We start from the raw sequence: 19,914 nt of genomic DNA, 5'->3' as shown, positions 1-19,914 counted from the left end.
ACCTTTTACATTATAATAGTAGGTAAAAGCAGATGTTACTAATCACATTAATGAAGCTTGGTGCTGTTCTGATTAGATACAGAGCTTTCATTAATGTGATTAGTAACACCTGCCTTACCCGGCCTGTTATTTCTAGTCAAAACGGCTGCTGTGAAAAAGGTTTATCTTCTGTGATTGCTGTTTGTTGCCGATCAGAGAGTGAACTGTAGGTTTTTAGAGCCATTTACTGAAAACAGCTGTTTGCTGTGACTGAAAGCAATTCTGTGAGATGATGAACAACAACAGGGAAGCTATAGTACAGTCATAGTTAGTTGGGAAAATGACTAATTATAGAATATGTAAGCAGCCAAATAACTGCTCTTAGAGTTATTTTCTGACTCTACATGGAAATCAGTTACAGCTAGTTTTTTTTTTTATATTAACCAACTAAAAGCTGATAAAAATCTAGAACGTGCAGACATTAACTCATGAACAGTTGGCTTATTCACATTTATTTGTACTGGAAATGTATTTATTTTACTTTTTCTTTACAAATGATAAAATAGATATTCCTCAAACAACTTAAAAATACTTGGATACATCAAAAATATCAGTGTTTTGAAATCAGTGTGACAACACAGTTTGGGAGGGGTAAATAAATAGATACATTCAAAAAATATAAACTTAACTTGAGCTCTTTGTAAGGACTTGAATTACAATTTTAATTCATCAAGCATTTAAATTTTTATCTCCTGCTTATCAAGCTTTGTGACTGCCTAGTTATGAAGAGGTACAAAAACTCCAGCAATGATGATACTGCTTGAGTGATGCATTTATGGCCTTCATCAGCGTGTTAGTCAGTTTTTTCTTTATAACGCAAATGAAGCAATTGCTGGAGTTTGACCCCTTCAGGTTTATCCTCTACTCAATGCACTTTAAGTAGGATATTTGTGTCAGAAACATCTACTCTAGTACTGAATACTACTGATTCACCAGGAGCTATTGTGCATTCCAACAAGAGCTCTTCTGTCCTATAAGCTGAACTGTGACTGTGCATGCAGTGAAAATCTCAACAACCCATCTCAACAGAGTCTGTTGCAGAGATGGGTTCAATAACCACCAAATACTGTAGAACGAAACTATTTGCAACTATATTCCTCATTCAGAACCACATGGAACATCAAATCCAAAGAGCAAAGGTTTACATTAAGGAGACGGATGTAGTGCAGGAGGTCAGATACCCAGCCAAACTCTCCACTCCTGAATAAACCACAGGATGCAGTCCGTTCAAACAGCCGTGCTGTTCCAAATGTTGTCTTGCTTCTCCATCCTCATATTCTGCTTTACAACGACTGCCGGCTGTTTGACTGACAGGGGGTGTGACATGCAGGCAGCTGCTCTGGATGTGGTGGTCCTGCGGGACAAAGGAAGCGGACGAGGTTGTGCTAACTTGTGGCTCCATCACCAGGCTGTCCTCCCTCAGCTCCTCCCACAGGTTACCTGCAGAAAGGAGTAACGGGGTGCCACCAATCATCATTCAGCTGCTGCACTTTCACAAGAATTTGCTTTCCTGGTATTTTACAGTTAAAACAGCAACGGATTCATTTACGTCTCGGTGCATGCTGATCTCCTCTCAATGACCTTTCGTAAATCCATTTTGTTTCCAAGCTTCATTTGAGATGTTTCTTCTATCTTGAACAACAAGGCCTCCTGACTGACCTTCATAGGTTTATAAGAATACAATCATCCCCTGCTGGCAGTACAGGTTATGTTTGCAACCCTTCTCCTTAGTTTATCAGTAATTAAGTTTTATATTTAATATTTTTATTAAATCTTTACTTTTTAAAAAAAGTAACTTTTTGTGGGATTTTTTTGTTTTGTTTTGTTTTGTTTTTATCTGATCTGTTTTCGGATGTATTTTACATCTCGTTGGCAGTTAAAATGATTCAATGATTTTTTTGAGGAGAATCAGCCTCAACAAGTAAGTAAACAGAAGGTCAAAATAAATCTGCAGGCCAAAGAACTCTTACATTTGGAAAATGCTGTAAAATGACAAATACAACAAAATGATTCACAGAAGTAATAATGAACAAGTGACTGTGAACCACAATGCTTCACAGTTTTGTGGGAATAAATTTGTTTAAAGGATTATGATGGGCTTTATCTACCGAGCAAGAAAAAAAAATCACCTCATCAGTGCTCTCTGGTGGCCAAACTATGCAACTAAGACAGTTTCTAAATAACCTCAAACATCTTTCAGATTAATTTTCTTATCACCTCTTTATCAGTATCTAAAGTGAATATCTGCAGAGGCTGGATCAAGCTGAGCAAATCTTTGTGCACTCAATAGGCTCATTTACTCCCATTTCCCTGCTTGTTTTTGTATCCATCATAGTGTCTCTTTCTTTCTTACCTTGCAGCTGCAGGTCAGTCAGACTGGGGTTGAGCATGTCAATGTCATAACTGGTGTCTCCCTCCAACAGCAAGTCCTGCATGCTCCTGGGCCCAACACTGTACTCGGCCTGGAGAACATCGTCATAAACAGGCGGCATCTTTCCAGCCACGGGTGAGCTCAGACTTCCCGTGGCCAATGGGACACCAGCTGCAGGCTGCTGTCCACTGGGTGAGTACAAGGCGAATGAGTTGCTGGGATATGTGGCAGAAGGGGGGAGATAGCAGGGCAGCTGAGGTTGAACGTGAGCGTACTGTGACCTGCGAATGGGCTGGCATGCTGGGCGAAGCTCAGCTGGGGTACAAGCATTGTAGGCAGTGGCTGCTCTGGTTATTGAGGCGGATTTAGTGTAAGGCGGCAACGACCTGATTTTTTCAGGTCTTTCTCCAAGTAGCCGATCAAGGTCTTCTGTAGAAAAAGTGAAAAGTAGAATAAGCATCCAGCTTTGATACATTTAAAAGTAGCAGAAAAAATCTTTTACTCTAAGAAATTCCTGGTAAAAATCAATTCTAAATAACCTGAGTTTCTGCTCTACAACTTCTCACACTGGATACCTGCAGGACCCACCTGGCTTTGCCATGCTCCTGCGAATAGTGATGGGGTCTTTGCGGCGCCACTTGTGCAGCTCCTCCTGCATTTTCTCCACCTTGGCTGGATTGAGGGCCCACAGGCATCCTTTGCGAGACGTGCTCCCATTCCTGTTCTCCACCTTCTCAAAGCACTTATTCAGGGACAGGTTGTGGCGCACAGAGTTCTTCCATCCATCAGGAGCCGTCTGAATACAGAACGGAAAAGATAAATGCAGGAGATATGAATGAAATAGGTTCAAGCAGCTATTCTTAAGTTAACTCAGCTGCCAGGACACCTCAAATCACTTTAAACAAATTGGATAAATTCAAAGGCTGGCCTGATGGCCAGGTGAGAGATCATGAATGTCGTCAGGATTGATTGTGTTGGGAACATGAATATCTATACAGAATTTCCAAAAGTCAAACTCATACATGCCTATATAATGGAAAAACCAACAAAGTTTCAAAATTTCCACAGTATTTTTCCACATCTTGAGCATGACTTTAAAAGAAACCCGACCTCACTTGCCTGAGTGTCTCTCACCGCATGTGTTACATTCTTGTTTAAATATCTTGAGAGCAACTATAAATTAATTGTGAACCATTCAATAAAATCGGGGCATTCGGTCCACCCTGCAGGGAATATTACATCATACAGTATATTAATATTGCCACCATCTGCTCTGGCAGTGAATGGTATCTGCATGCCATAACAAGTGTCCACTGAACTGAACATAAGTGATGCATTGACAAGTATTTAGACTTATCTAGAAACAGCTTTTGCAAAATGAACCCGACTTTTCTTTGAATATCACTTTCATCATCTGTCTCATGTATTTTCGAGCCCTGCAGCCTATGTTTAACTCTTTCTTTTTTTAGGCAGGTGTTTGGAAAACAGCCATCTATAAGGTGCTTGCTTGAATATGAATGGCAGCGAGTCTTTGAGCTCCTTCCAGAAGTTAGTCTGAACTTATTGAACTGATTTGTACACAGCTGGAATCAGCTGGAAAATGTAAAGTATTCGTCATGCGATGGGTTCAAACCAAGGTCCAACCCTGCAGCTGCCTCATTTATCAATATTAATGCACAAAGGCATTCATATAACATAGTTACATTTGCCAACTAATTTATAAAAATTAATTGCTTATATATCTTTGTTTTTACATCAGATTTGACTGCTCCCGAGCAACCCATCTACAGGTGTAGCACACTGTGGCTTTAATCACTAAAAACGGGGATTTTATGGGAGTAACTGTCACTATAAGTTATCTTTTACTCATAACTTCTTACCAGAAGTTGATGGGATGCTTTTTTAATAATACTGTAGGTGTTTGAGAGCTGAGGAGAGTAAATACTCTGTAGGCCCAAAAGGCCCTTTGTCATTTCATTCCAAATGTTTCTATCGTTGTCGGGTCTGCACTGCAGGACAGTTAGTTTAGCCTGCTGTATTCTAGCAGGAAATAAGTGCAAAATGTGGTGTTGGATTGGATTTCTCAATGACAGCATGTTACAAAAAAAACCTTCAGTGTTGTTCAGTATTAACAGAAGTGCCATGTGTAATAAAATGCACCGTTTGATCACAGACGCTAGGTTCTGAACTGCACTAACAGCAAGTCGGATGCTTCCTCTCCTCTTTAGCCCAGAGGGTGCAGCATCTGGTATCCAAAGAGAAATGCTCATTTTGATTGGTTAGTCCACAAGACGTGTTTTTTGCACACATTTTTAATTTGTTGATAGAGCAGCAAATGTTTTCAGAAATGTTCTTGAGCCCATGAAGTGATTCCCACTAAGGAATTATGTCAGTTTTTGGTTTTACATTGGTTTTCTGGCTTGTCCGTTGTACAGGGATTTCCATGGATCCCAGAATCTTACAGTGAAATAACAAAATTTAAAAAGAACACAAGAACAAGCTTTACATTTGTGCATAGCAGTGAAATAGTTAGGAAATACTTAACTTCTCTCTTCCAAATAATAAAAACATTTCACACTTGTACACACATTGTTCCATCTGGATCATTAAACACATGAAATAACAGTCAGGTTGCTGTCAATAAACCACCACATAACAATGAAGTCCCACAATTCAGTTCAGTGTCAAGGAATACTTTGAATACTCTGCTTTCTTAATTTGTAAACATGTGTATTGTATCATGTACCTGTCTGTCTACTCTTAAACTGCCAGCTGTCTCTTGAAAAATAAACCTCGCTCTCAATGAGAAAACCTGTTTTAAGTAAAGGTTTTAATAATAATTTTGCAGTACCTTGAAATATGGAAAGTGTTCAGTCATGAAACTGTAGATCTCGCTGACTGGGAGACTTCCTGTTTTGCTGTTCTTCAGAGCCATGAAAATCAAAATGCTGCCATGATAAACAAGAGTTTATTTTAAGTGAAGATACCAAATTATGCACTGGAATTGCAATATTTTTCTTAAGATACCAGTCAAAGGTTTGGATACACTGAGTGAGTGTTTGACTGGTACTGTATAATCACTTAAGAAATCTACCCTGCTATGATAACACATAAGTAATGGTAAGTTAAAAAAAAAATGTAAAAGTAGACAAAACATATAAATATGTGCAGCAGTGCTACCTGTATGAGTAAATGGGCTTGGGAAAAATAGACTGTGTCGTGCCATCCTGGTGTGACTGGCTGGAGAAAGCATATTTGGGGCTGCTGGACGGCTCATTGTTAGGGTGCAGTCTAGAAGAGACCTTTAGAAAACAGAGAAAAAAATCATGGCATGATAGCTAATAAAATACAGCCAATTACATGTGTTCGAATCCAATGTGTGCACACATTGTGACGCACTAAAAATCAGAAACCCAAATATGAAATATCACTCATGTCAAACATCCTGTCTTTCTCCACAGCTCAAGCAGCATATTCACCTGTTCTTGAAGGCTAGGTGAGCTGTAGGATGTGTAGGTCTGAGACAGAAAGCAGGGAGCATCCACGGGTACTGCTGGTAGCTCTGGATATGAGCTCTGCAAAAATAAGAAAATAAAAGGAAAATGTTTGGAGAAGCTTTCAAGATTGCGTTATAACTGCTTTAAAACTGAATTTCAGTAATTACTGACAAAAAGCCTCAGTATGTGCAGCTATAAAAGTGTTTGTGCTGTAATGTATGATATCAGGCTGCTTTTGGCTGCATAAATTTTTATTAATAGGTGGGGATAAAAATTAGTGTACCATAAGTATAGAGACCTGAATGCTGCCATTGTACTGGTCCCAGGATGGTTGCATCTTGCTGCTGTGTGAATGACTGTCAGGAGAGCACACCTCCTGAAGACTGCTGAAGGAAGAAGAGCACTGTTGGAGGCGTCCTGCAGCTGTCACAGGTCCATCGCTGAACTGCCGATGGTACGGGTGGAAACGATCAGAATCCACATGCCCTCGCCCTGATCCTGAGCTGAGTATCCCATCAGCGCTGTGCCTCCTGTTCACAGCTGCAGTCCTCAGGCTGCAGGAGTTGCTCTCCTCCTGGCTGAAGCAGCTGCCTTCTTCAGTCTGTGGTGTGATCATCATCACAGTGATTTGACTGGCTAGACTTCTTCGGAAATGTTAATACACTAACTGTTGCGAAACGGGTGACAACCTTGTCTCCATTTTCATTTTAAACAAACAATTACAGATATAAATATATTTTCTGGGAATCCCCGTAAGTAAACAGAGAAGTGTCTCATCTTTTCTCATCATCTTTATTCTTATTATTTTGAACCTGGCCAAATAGCAAAATATGTCAAAACTCTTTCTGAAGGGCAGGCTTCATGTTTAAGTATTTATCCTGGCAGTAGTTTTAACTTTTGTGTAATAGGCATTGCCTAAAAAGAAATTTCAACAGTTATTTATAATCTCCTGAGACCCGAGCTCCTGTTTGCGATGCATTTTCAATTTCTCCTAGATATCTGTGATTAGATGGACCTCATATGTATATATACTAAGCTTCCTCTTTGAGCAGGAAGTTGCATTTTGTTACATGGTTGTTACATAATTTTGTGAGAAAAAAAGGTGTCCTCAGATGTGGACACTGGGATTATTTTATCGCATAACACAACAAAAACAACATGACTTAACAAAGTATAAAATACTACTGAGCACAATGAAGTATAAGGTGCAGGAAAGCCAAAATGTAATGTCCCTATATGTGGACACAGGGTCTCAGGAGGTTAAAGTCCAATCAGAAATACTCCACAGCTGCTAGACATGACTCGACACAGATTCAAAACTGATTTTATTTGTAGTGTTAATTTTAAAAAAGGGCCATTTTGGATTAAATCAAAGATGCCAGAGGCAGCTCCCTGTGATTCTACCAGCTGTTGGCAGGAGGCCCCAAAGGGCTCGCAGGTGTGTAGACTCACCTGAGGGGCTGATGTTTGAGATTTGCTCCTGCTCTGGGAAAATGTCAGCAAGTGTGACATCCTGCAGCAAAACCTGCTCCTGTGAAGACATTATGAGGAAAAAAAAAAAAAAAAACAAGCTAAATCTGGGAGAAGTATAACTTCTTGTCGGGGGCTTTAGTTCAAACTGAACATTACACAGAGCTCTCAAAGCACTTTGCAAAAAAAGACTAAAATGCTGCTTGACCAAAATAAGAATGGATGATTTCTTCTGTCATTTTTGTATGCTTAGCCTAGCTTAATCTAGCTTAAAAAAAAGCTAAAGCTGCACATGTGAAGCTCACATACTCAACAATGTGCGAAAGTCTTGAGACACCACTCATTTCTTTATATTTTGCTAGGAAACTGGGAAATGTGTGCAGTGATTTATTGATTAATTCATCACTCCATAAGCCCAGTTGCCTAGACACTTGCAAATTTTTTCCTACTTTCAAATCCTGTTAATCTGCTGTAGATAGTTTCTTTTTTGGAAGACCTTCAGAAAGCCTGGAGAACTATTGCTAAAGACCATTTTTAAAAACTACAAGAATGTGTGGCTCCTTGGAAACAAAATATAAAGAAATGAGGGGTGGCTCGATACTTTTGCACAGTACTATAATTTGTTGTTGTTTTGCAGTGGGTTTTGTGCAGTATTGTTTGTTGACCAGGTGCAGTGACATCCAGAGCCTTGCTGACTGTTTCTACCTGCGTCCAGTTTTGTGCTAAACTGAGCAGCTGCTGGCACACACGAGTAGCATCCATGTACTCATTCAACTCTCATCCAGAAATCTCTGGAGCTTCAAAAAGGCGACTGGACTTCTTTTTGTTTCTTGAAGGCGTTTCACCTCTCATCCAAAAGGCTTCTTCAGTTCTCAAACCAAATGGTTTTTATGGTAATTTTGATAAATGAATTTTGCATTGTTCAACATGAAGCCTATTTGGACATGCATTTACTCAGATATTCACATCTCAAATGATGTCAATTTTCTTGGACACCCTGTACATTGTTGCTTTGAGAATGTTTAATAGCAATGATTAATGATAACTTTTCTATTTATCACTTGCCCTATGGTGACATAATGAGCTCCTAATATGCAGACCTTACTGTTTTGTGTTGCCAGTCCCAATGGCTGTCTTGCCAAAAAATCATATGTGAAAGCTGATGCTGTGGACAAGATGCTATAGCTAATTAGCATGTGTGATTGAGTGTGCACGGCACATTTCCAGCTAAATCTCCGGGATGCCTGTATTTATTGATTTGACCGTTTCTCAGATTTAAAACTTTAATAATGTACACCAATCAGCCACAACATTTAAAATACAGGCAGGTGTATAATGATTCAAGAAACAAAAAGAAGCCCAGTCGCCTTTTTAAGTTCCAGAGACTACTATGACCTGGATGGCTGAGAACCTAGACAGACTCTCAGCTAGAAAGCAACACAATTCCCTTCATTCTGGAGTAAAACATGACAGGAAAACTCAAGTGGTAAGGGGTGAAATTTGATTTATATTGCTGTTGCCACATAAGAGGAAGCAACTCTGACATGTTTTGAAAAAGTACTTGAGTTCACCGATCCTTTGAGATAATATCTTGTGAGTCATTTCTCTACTGTAAGACTGACATCATGAATACAGGCGTGGGAACAGTTGAGTTCATTTTCAGCAATAGAGCAATAAAACTCCAAAGTGTTGGTGGACGTATGTGGATCAGGAGGGTTATCTGAAAGCGTTATGTGAGCCCATCAGAGGTGTGAGACACGTGGCCCCGGTTCCAGTAAAGGTAACCTCAGCCTTCACATAAACCAAGCTCATTAAAACTGCCAACAAACCGTGGCGCTGGGTCACGTAAAGTAATGCTGAGCCAGACAAAGTGGAAATCGGCCTCTCTTAGAAAGTTTGTGTGTGGAAAAGAGAGAAGTAGCAATCGTAGCTCTTTCTGTTCACATCAAAGGAGGCTAAAGTGTCAAGGTGAAAGCTGAGAGATTGCCGTTTTCATCACTGTGGCAACAAATCCTCTCATCTGCTCGACAGACATTGCCACCAGCCAGAACGGATGCACTTTTAGTAAGAGAAGAAGGAACTTTAGCAGTGGCGATAATGCATGTGTGTGTTTGTTTCTGTTTCCAAAAATAAATACCCAACAGTTGTGTGTGTGAAGGTATTTCAATAGTCTTTAAAGACTCCTTTAACCAAGGGATGAAATAATCTGCTGTATTTTTAAAAATGAATTAAAAAAGAGAGAGAAAAGTGGTGAAAGGCAATGTCTTTGCACAGCTTGGGAAAAAATAATAGAAGTTTTATAATACTGATGATTACCATTGGATTTAACCATGAAAATATGCATGTGATAAATAATCCTGGTATGAGAGATTTTCAGAAACAGTTCAATTTAACTTAAAATCTTTACAAAAAGGAACTTTTTGGTTTTCAAGGATCACAAGATATTTATTGTTGGATAACCGATAACACATGAGAGACAGAAATTGAAGTGATCAATCTCACACGAGCATTAAAGCAGTAAATAGGTCGACTGTGAGGATTCATCAGCATGTCAGGATAATACTGTGCACCAAATGTTCCAGCGAGCTTTGTGATTCTCATTCGTGTTATTTTATTTAATTGCTTTGTGGTAAAATGTGCACACTTATTTTAATTTTTTACTGCAGATAGACAGAATCTTAAAAATTATACACAAAATCAGAATATTGGTTTAACACCGGCATCTTCAGTTCTGGGCTAGTTTTACTAAACATGCTCTATTTTACTGAAATTTAAATGATTAAAACTAAATATTCTTGTTTTGAATTAGTAGATTTTTCATAGTTCTAGATATTACCACAAAATGTCATTTTCATAATTTCTATGAATAATTGCATCTATGCACATTGAGTTTTAATCATATATATAATTTAGAAAATGTTGTGCATGATAGGATTTTGACCAGTGCAACGAGCAGTAGATGTAGGACACGGTCGATGTTGAGCAAGAAAAATAACGTTGCTCATGGGAACATTAAAACTGATTTCTTTTGCCATAGCTTTGCTATATTTGTTATATTCAGTCAGTTGGTGATTCAATTCTTATGAGTTTCAGGGGAACAGGACAAAGTTGAGTGCTTCAAAAGTTACAGGGATGCCTGTATTTACTGATTTGACCATTTCTCATATTTAGATAGCTTTAAAACTTTAATAATTTACACCAATCAGCCACAACATTTAAAATACAAGCAGGTGTATAACGATTATCTCCTTACATTAAAACATTCTGCTGGGAATCCTTAGGATTTGGGATCCATATGGCTGTTACTTTGGCACATAACCACTGATGCAGAAGAAGCATCTCCAAGAGCAGCAGCCTCCCTGACAAGGACGGTGTGTCCTACCACCGCAAATACCTGCTCAGAGACAGTTTCATTAGCCCTGCACCTAGCCTCAAGACCCCCACCCCTCCCACTCCCCAGATTTGAATCTATTTGAAAATTGGCACAATGTGCCAAAACAAGCCCTAATCATACAGATACCACCCCTCAACCAACATGATCCAAAGGGTTCACTGTCACCTTCACTGAGTCATAAACAACAGGACACACCTAGAGACTAGTGTAGGAGGAGGGTATGAAGGTCAGTTACACCCTGCATAAATATTTCTACATTTCTACATTTTATGTCAGGCTGAATAAATACTCTCTAAACTCAATCTCAGCAATTCAGTGTTTAAAGAACTCCCTCCACGCCCTTCACATATCAGATTATTCTTGGCCTTCCTACAGTTTCACATTAAAATCCTAATATGCAAATCATATGATCTGAACAAGTGCCAACAGCTGTGAATGAACAAACAAATATTGCTGAGTGAAACCGGGCCAAAGACATAACACTGACTGTCTGGTTGACTCCCTCTCTAGATATATCTTTAAGGACTGGATGAATCTGAAGTTTGTGGTCTGGTCAGCAGGAGATGGGTGGTACATTTGTGGCTGCAGTATTGAATCAGTAGTATCTGGTCTGGGTTCATGTGGGATTTGATATTAATAAAGTCACCTGCTGCATAATGTGTCATTTGCATGGGCTTAAGGGATCTTAAGCCTAGGTGTGCACCTTATGGTAATCTACCAGGACTACCACATCCTAATTGTTTGCATTTTAATCAAAGAGTTTAAAACCTTGATTTAAGGATGGGACCTTTGACCCCATCATTAGAATTTTTTGGATGTTTATGTTCTTTGATGACATCTTTTTGCTGCAGAAACTTGGCGCACACATCATCAGTCAGTTGTCAGACTCGGCAAAGCTATCAACCCATTATCGCTGTTTCGCCCCACGTATTTTACACAAATGATTGTGAAGTAGGTAATTCACTTAGATGTTTGTTGTTATTGGGAGAAAAGAGCAGGTAGATCTGTTAATAGTCACAATGAGAATGATGACAGTTGTGTTGGCACGAGAACGTTGCCAATTTAAAGTTCAGAGGTTAGCGCGCTCATGGTAACAGTAACACTGTGGTACTGCAACTTTCCCATAAATAGAAGGATAACAAACAAATCAAATTATGATAAACAGAAAAATAACAGTGCGAGCAAATATCAGACAAAATCTGCAAAAAAAATGTTACTGTGACTAACAAGTGAACTCACCTAATTTTTGGATTCAGTGGCTGCTCTCTTTCTCTTCTTTGTTGGTTTGTAGATCCAGTCAGGTTCTCTCACTCAGCCCTGTAACCTCTGTTGACAGCTCAAGTCTTTTTCCCCTGTGGACCTGTGCACCTCACACCTCCTTCTACCTGATAGTGAGGCACTTCGATTAGACTGACTGTCTAAATGTGTATGGAAATGGTTGATGGGTTGGTTTCAGATTTTGGCAGCTCGGAATATCATCCTCGTGTGTGTGTGTGTGTGTGTGTGTGTGTGTGTGTGTGTGTGTGTGTGTGTGTGTGTGTGTGTGTGTGTGTGTGTGTGTGTGTGTGTGTGTGTGTGTGTGTGCGCGCGCCTGGCACTCGTCCAAGCTAGCCCAGCAATAAGAAAGAAAAACCTGCTGCAACAGGTTTCAAAAGATCTACTTGGTGCAGTCACTGGCAGCCCTCTCTTCCTCCTTCCATCAGTGTTTTCTTTGCCTCACTGAATGGTTGGCTGTCTGAATGGGACATAAAATACATCACCTCTCACAGCAGAGAGAGCGGGCATCTTGCCCTGCTTTCTGAGCTTGCCCATGGCAAAGGCTGCCTTCAGTGTGATCTATTTTCACTTAACTGTTGAGTGCTCAAACAAACATGTGCACAGGTGAATACAGGCAACACCATTTGTGCATTTGAAGCCTGCAAGAATACAAGCAACGAAACAGATGTGGCAATCAAACAGCACAAAGCACCACCAGCTACTCTAGTGAACAGAAGCAGTCAGTCTGGAAATGTTAGTTTCTGATGCAACTAATAACAGTAAATGTTATTGAATGTCACGGACATACCCACCACTCGGGGTGTTACAGTCTGCAGCATGTGAAGTCGAGCTGGTCTTAGAACCACCGGGGAGCTCCCACGTACGCTTTAAGATGCTCCATCTTTTTAAGCACTAGTGTTTTCTTAAGAATTTTAAAATTCAGCTGTCCTCTAAAGCCTCCATGGTGACAGTAGAAGCTCAAAAAGAAAGGGAGGTGGAAATATACAGGAGAAAGGGAGAGAGGGAGTAAAGGTATGTCAATACAGGTAGATTCCTATCCTATCCTCCCAATGAACCAGGAACAGCAGCAGCCTTAGCTCGTAGCTATACCTTAAACAAACCCTGTCCTCACTGAGAGGGCGAGGCCGAGTGACAGAGAGACTGAGGATTAATTACAGATTGAATAAACTCTTGTGTTACAGTGCAAGGTCTCTGCAGAGTGAAGATAGTGCCCAAGGCTCTTTCTGCCAAAGATGGAGTTCTTGAGGAGGGAGTAATGTGGGAACAGATTCCAGGGGGCTCTTCAGTCAAAGTCTCATTGTCTTCTAGAAAATAATTGCTTCAGTGCTCAAGTGTTCTCAGTTGCAATATCATGTTTTCTAAAGCTAGAGCAACAAAACCACAGCTCCCTACAGTGCTCTGACAGTTGGTGAGTATTAAACACTGTTGTTACAATTTTGAACCTGACCCACATCTTTATAATTACATTACACATAAGTCAGGTCCAAAATAAAGAAATAGTATAACTCAACAGTGGTGACAGGTAACTCTATTTGTGTACATCAATGCAAGTTCTTTATTTTCTTTTATATGCAAATCAGTATCTTGTCAAACAAATGGAATGCACACTCACATACTGACTACAATGAGCTGTGATGCCAACCAAACATCTGTACTGACAGGCTGTTGGTCTGACACGTACTTGTCAAACAACTCCGTGGAAGTTCTGAGGCATGTTCAGTTCCAGTAATAGTGAACACTATTTTGATCTCAAGTCAACAGCTGTTAGATGGATTGTGATGAAAATAATACATAATAGTCCCCTGCAAATGCCACCACCAGACTTTTTTTTTTTTTTTTTTAGAAAAAATGCACTTAGGTACCTTCAAAACTAAAGTCATTCCCCTGAGCTTGAGCTGCACTTTGAAAGTAACAACCCCAAGATGATCAACATGTAAAAACTGTAAATCTGCATGTCAGCTTTGCCGCTGAATGTTTAGCTCAAAGCAAGGTAGTACCCACATATCATTTTTTCAATGTATGTCTATTTACATGTTTGAAACTAAACAATCAATCAATCAATCATTAGTAGTAGCTCCATGACATATTTCACAATGTGAAGCAGCTGTAATGTCTGTGATATGTTGACTGATATTTAAATTGTGTGCAAAGATGTCAAATTAGTTATAAATTTGCTATCAATAAACAAAACTTTCAAAATAAAGTGGACAAAATAGGCAAAGAATTAACAAAATTTTGAGTAGCAGAAATTTTTCTTTTCTTTTCTTTTCTTTTTTTTTCTTTTCTAACTTCAGCCAAAGTACAAACATCTAATAAAACATTCTAACAATAACTGAGCATTTTAACCTTGATGTAATGTAATGAATAACAAACTGAGTATTTATTCACAGCAAATATTAATGAGAGATAAGAAATGTTGGGGAAAAGAGGATGAAATGTAAAAAAGAGAGTGGATTTTTAATGATGTGGCTGCACATGCTCTTACCAAAGCAAACTTTATAACAGAAGAGTGTCAACTGTATTTGTTTCCTCAGATTCACACCTTAGCCATTCCCACTAATTTAAGCATTTGAGGCTACATGTCTGTCAGTGTGCAATCTGTTTAGCTTTTATTACCTTTGTTTCAATTCTGATCACTTTCCCTTGTACAGACAGCTATATTTGTAAATCAAAAAACTGGGGTGTGTGCAGTAAAGTCAGAATAGAGTTGAAATTCCACATTAGAAACAGTGATTTATGAGTGCCCTTTAAAAATTCTGGAAAACATTCGGAGTGCCTGAGGCAGCAAACTTTATCACCAGGTATTTCACATTTATGGCTCAGTGTGAGGTTAAATAAATTCAGTAATTACAGTTGGTGTCCCAGGGATATTTCATAATAAAATATGCAGCTGTTACTCCAATGACTGTTCTCAGTGTGCCATTTTTTAAAATTGGAAAAAGACAGTCTGCACACCGGACATAAAATTACCATTTTATGACCAGCTATTAAAAATCAGAATCAGAGATGCAATAAATCACTGTTTTAAGGTGGTAAAGCTTTTCACTTTCATGTCAAACGATTATGCATCATATTGATCGCAGCATTACAAGACACAAGACACAAACTGAGGCATGCCCCCCCCCCACATCCTATATGGAAAAATACATAAGACAATGGCATAAATGTGTTGTCTTACCTCTGATAGCAGACATCAGTTGCATCTTCTTGACCTTCCATGAATGTGAGAAACAAATTACTGAGAGAGACTGATAGATTTTCCTTTGTGTGCTGCTGTCGTTCAGCCTTTACCAGAAGCATGGTCCCTAGATTAAACAAAAATGTTCTGGACTTCATAACTGCTTACTCTTTTAACCCTTTCTGCTTTCACCATTTTAAAATCCTTCACATACAGCAGATATACGGCCCCCTGCCAAGGGGTTCAATGAAATGTTTTCAATCAGTGTCACATAATAGATTTTCCCTACCTTCAATCATTTTGCATTTCTCCCACATTGACCCTTTGAAAGGATTTGCCTCCTGTTCCCATGGCTCTCCTTAAATCAGCTGAGGGGGTCAGTGGTCCTAATCCTATGGATGGCAATGAGATTTGAGCCCATCATTAGATTTAAAACTCAGAAACGACAGTGAACTCTTGAACCTGCAGTATCTCTATTGTAAGGATGTGTTTTCTTTAAGGCTAAATATTCCATCTTTGATCAAATAACAGCAAGTTTCAGTAACTACAGGACTTTCTCATTTCCACCAGAGATGGTTCATCTCAAGATGACTCATGTGCAGGAGAGTGTCTCTCTACTCAAAAAAACAGAGTTTAACATATAACAACCCCCAAATCACATTGTGTACTGAACCTCAGCAGAGCAACAGCAATCCCCATGAAGACATTTTCACGCACATATGAGAGTTTTGCCATAATATATATATTTTTAAATGGCATTTCATTAATCCCACATAGAATTATATTGTTTACTGTAAAAGCATTAACTTTAGATAATCTGGGTTGACTCTCCAAAAGATAATTGATTTAAATAAAGTGAACCTGGACCAAGGCATGGTGCATCAAATCATCCAATCAGCAGACCTAATGTGAAGCATTATATAGGACTGAAAGCTTACCTTTAAAGGAACGACTGGATATAGTCACTTCAGAAATGTACAAAATACAGAAGTGGTTTGATAGGAACAAATTATAATTAAATCATTAAGTAAAACTAAACTGATGATATTTGGAATCTGTAGAATTCAATTACATTGAATTTTATTTATATAGCACCAAATCACAACAGTTGTCTCAGGCACTTTATATTGTAAGTTAAAGACCATGCAATAATTACAGAGAAACCCCAACAGTCAAAATGACCCCCTAGCATTTGGCAACAGTGGGAAGGAAAAACTCCCTTTTAACAGGAAGAAACCTCCGGCAGAACCAGGCTCAGGGAGGGGCAGTCATCTGCTGCGACCGGTTGGGGCTGAGGGGAGGGAGACTGGACAAAAGACACACTGTGGAAGAGAGCCAGAGATTAATAATTATTAAATGCAGAATGGTGTGTAAACAGAATGAAAAGAGGTGAATGAAAAAAAATACTACAGTGCATCATGAACGCTCCCCAGCAGCCCAGGCCTATTGCAGCATAAACAAAGCATGTGAAGATTACACTATGAATAAGTCGTTATCTAGATTTATCGAGCACACCAAAACACTACTGTGCTCTGTAACAGGAACAAGAAATGATACAATAGTGCAGTGAGAGCAAACACTGAGTGCAGATTCATATAGATGGTGTAGATATTGAAAGAGTACATGAAAATATGTTTCTTGGTGTGCTAATAAATGTCAACATAAGCTCATATAAAAAACAATACATAACAAAGTTTCAATATTGAGAAAATTAAGATATTTTATAGTCCATAACTTGCTCCAAATTCTCTACTGCTCATTGGTTTTGCCATATTTAAATTACTGTGTAGAGGTTTAGAGTAATGCATATGAATGGCCACTATCATTATTATCTATATTGCAAAAAATAAAGATAATATGTGTTACAGAGATCATACAAATCCACTATTCTTAAATTCAAAAACATTAAATTTCACCAATCTAGTTCATTTCACACAGCACATTTCTTAACAAATGTATTAGACCACATGTCATTAAAAACAACAAAAACACAAATATTTTACAAATCTGTTAAAAATGTGTTTAAAACTACAAATTATAGTGTTATTTATTAGGCAAAAAAACAAACTGAATTCATGCAAAGCAAGCAAGCAAATCAGTGTCAGCACTCAACAACAGGGCTCAGTGGATATCAGGCCATATAAAGGACCTTTGAATAAAAATACAGATACCTGCAAGGCCAGTGGTACAGTCCTGATAAAGAGGGAGATGTTTTCCAAATAATATACTATTGATATTAGCCCAACTTGGAAATATATACAGCTGAAACGTGGCTATGGCTCCCGTGTTAATGGCTGTGCTGGTTGTTGTGACTCCAGTCTAGGATGATTTCTGCCTTGGTCTGGAAGAACCAGGAGAAAACAAATTATGTTTAGTGCTTCATCCGAGACAATGGAATATTTTGTCGACACCATCAATCTTCTAATAATGCCTTCTTCTTCAATGCCAATTTATCAGACAGCTGAGGCACGTTCACATTACATTTGCTGCTTAGTCTTCCTCCGATCAGTTTCCATGGTAATATTCAGGATATCATGGGCATGCAATTAGATAATAAAGATCAGATATATGAGGATTAATATAAGCTGCTTATTGAAAAATTGGATATGACCCCTTATCCAAAACTCTGTGTGCATGTGAACTTTATATGGATATGGATATATATATATATATATATATATATATATATATATATATATATATATATATATATATATATATATATATATATATATATATATATATATATATATATATATATATATATATATATATATATATATATATATATATATATATATATATATATATATATATATATATCATGGATATGGTATATATATATATACCATATTCATGATTTTAAGTCCATATAGGAGAACTATAAGGGTGCAACTGTTTGACATAAATCAGTGACAGAGATACAATATGTATGTACTGTCAATGTGCAGCTATGAGCAGCTACAGTGAGTAGTTCTGTGCTTACAAGCAATTAAAAAGTTCAAATCAGTTTACGGACATATTATCAATAAACATTTAAATGCATGTGCATGACCAGCTTGTAAAGCTTTGTTGTGCTCTTATTTAAAAACAGGAAGAGCACAGTTAAAAAGTATGTGGATAAGATTTGCAGTCAGTTAAAAAAAAAAAGAGAGAGAATCACAAATGATTATTTGTGACTTGAATGTATTCAAGCTTGAATACATTCAAAGCTTAATAAGATATAAGATGAATATATCTAATGTTGTGTCTCACCATGGAGGCCAGTATTGTTAGAAAGGTGCAATGCTGGAACATTCAGTGTATGTGGCCACCAGTGCAGAAATCACAGAAGAAGGAATGCCCTGCAGCAGTTTGGGACTTTCTCCAACCACAATGAAATTCCAGACTTCTTGATTCAGTGTGGGGAAACACACATCAACATCTGAATATTTATAGACTGAATTATCTTCAGAAATAATGTGGTCTTGATAAACATCTGGCCAGACAGTGCAAGCTATCCTCCAAGGAGTAAAAAGGATGTTCCATGGGGTCACTACAAGAATAAGGAGACAAAAAAATAAAATAAAATTGATAGCTTATTTTTTGTTCAAAAGCCTACCTCTGTATTGTCTCCAGATAATAAATGTACTCCGCAAAGTTGCCAAATCAGTTGTTAAGTGTGTTGTTGTAACTGCATTTGTACTTAAACAAGTTTTTCCACTTTCCAAAGTGACTAATGGACTTCGGCACCTGAAAGTCTGCATCACACCTTTTGAACAAAGTGTGTGTTAATCATTATGTCACCCTTCTGTGTGCAAAACACACTGATGTTCCAGTTTTCGAAGGAGCAGCAAGGCCTTGTTGCTCATAAGCAAGAGCAAGACATGCTCAACTTAAGTTACCAGGGAAGAAAAATTAATCGTTGACACAAAAGTAGTTTGCCTGATGAACAGCACAGCATGAACTGTTGTACAGGCTTGACTTTGAGGCTATCAGGCTACATCTCTGCAAGGAGCTGGGATAAAGTTAATTAGAAAGCACTGAATCAGCGAGATGAGTTGTCACAGGCAGTAAAAGTTTCTGGCTGTGTCTTTGACTGTTGCAGAACACAGACTGAGTATAAAGCTGCACTTCTATCTTCATGAGACAGGCCACAGACATAAAATGTGATGCAGTAAAAGCGCACTTTCCATTGTGCTGTATGTAAACCGGAGAACTGAAAGAGATTAAGTTCCCGTCTTCTTGCTTTAACATATATCTTCTTATTCCTCTTAAAACATGCTGAGTTATGCATGTTTTTGTCATGACTGTATCACTGTTGCTCTGCAAATGAAAGCATAAGTGTAAAGATGATCCTGAAATTTCACTAGTCATCTTTTTATTCTAAAAGTGTTAATAACAGTATACCTATTATAAACGCAACCTCCTACAGAATCAGGGGCAAATTGAAGAGGATGCAGAGCGAGAATGCTGGTGTTATTGTGGCCACGTGTGTGATGCACCCATTGAGAAACATCATATGCCCAATCTCCTACATTAAATTTAAAAAATGACTTTTCTACATTTTAAGTTCAGATGGGTCTAAAAAATAATGCTTGTAAAAGTGTGTTAATAAACCCTAAACACTGGATAGAGAATTGATTACCAGGTTGAGTTAGTCATTAATTTAAACATGTGACAATGAGGATACAACAGAATAGACAGT

The 19,914-nt window shown here is 38.3% G+C and overlaps 1 protein-coding gene across 1 annotated transcript; it reads right to left on the bottom strand.

Annotated features, from left to right (window-relative positions):
* Positions 1-1,013: 1,013 nt before the first annotated feature.
* foxn1 (forkhead box N1) lies at positions 1,014-12,249 on the bottom strand. Its single transcript, XM_030745246.1, has 9 exons — positions 12,011-12,249; positions 7,360-7,438; positions 6,206-6,508; positions 5,890-5,985; positions 5,591-5,712; positions 5,262-5,358; positions 2,999-3,206; positions 2,393-2,839; positions 1,014-1,479 (listed from the first exon to the last, which is right to left on the bottom strand). The coding sequence occupies exons 2-9, from the start codon at positions 7,417-7,419 to the stop codon at positions 1,181-1,183; spliced, it is 1,632 nt and encodes a 543-aa protein (XP_030601106.1). The 5' UTR covers positions 7,420-7,438; positions 12,011-12,249; the 3' UTR covers positions 1,014-1,180.
* Positions 12,250-19,914: the final 7,665 nt, after the last annotated feature.

This window comes from Archocentrus centrarchus, chromosome 13 (assembly GCF_007364275.1).
Source record: "Archocentrus centrarchus isolate MPI-CPG fArcCen1 chromosome 13, fArcCen1, whole genome shotgun sequence".
Classification (NCBI taxonomy): Eukaryota; Metazoa; Chordata; class Actinopteri; order Cichliformes; family Cichlidae; genus Archocentrus; species Archocentrus centrarchus.
This window is presented reverse-complemented; position numbering and strand designations above follow the sequence as displayed.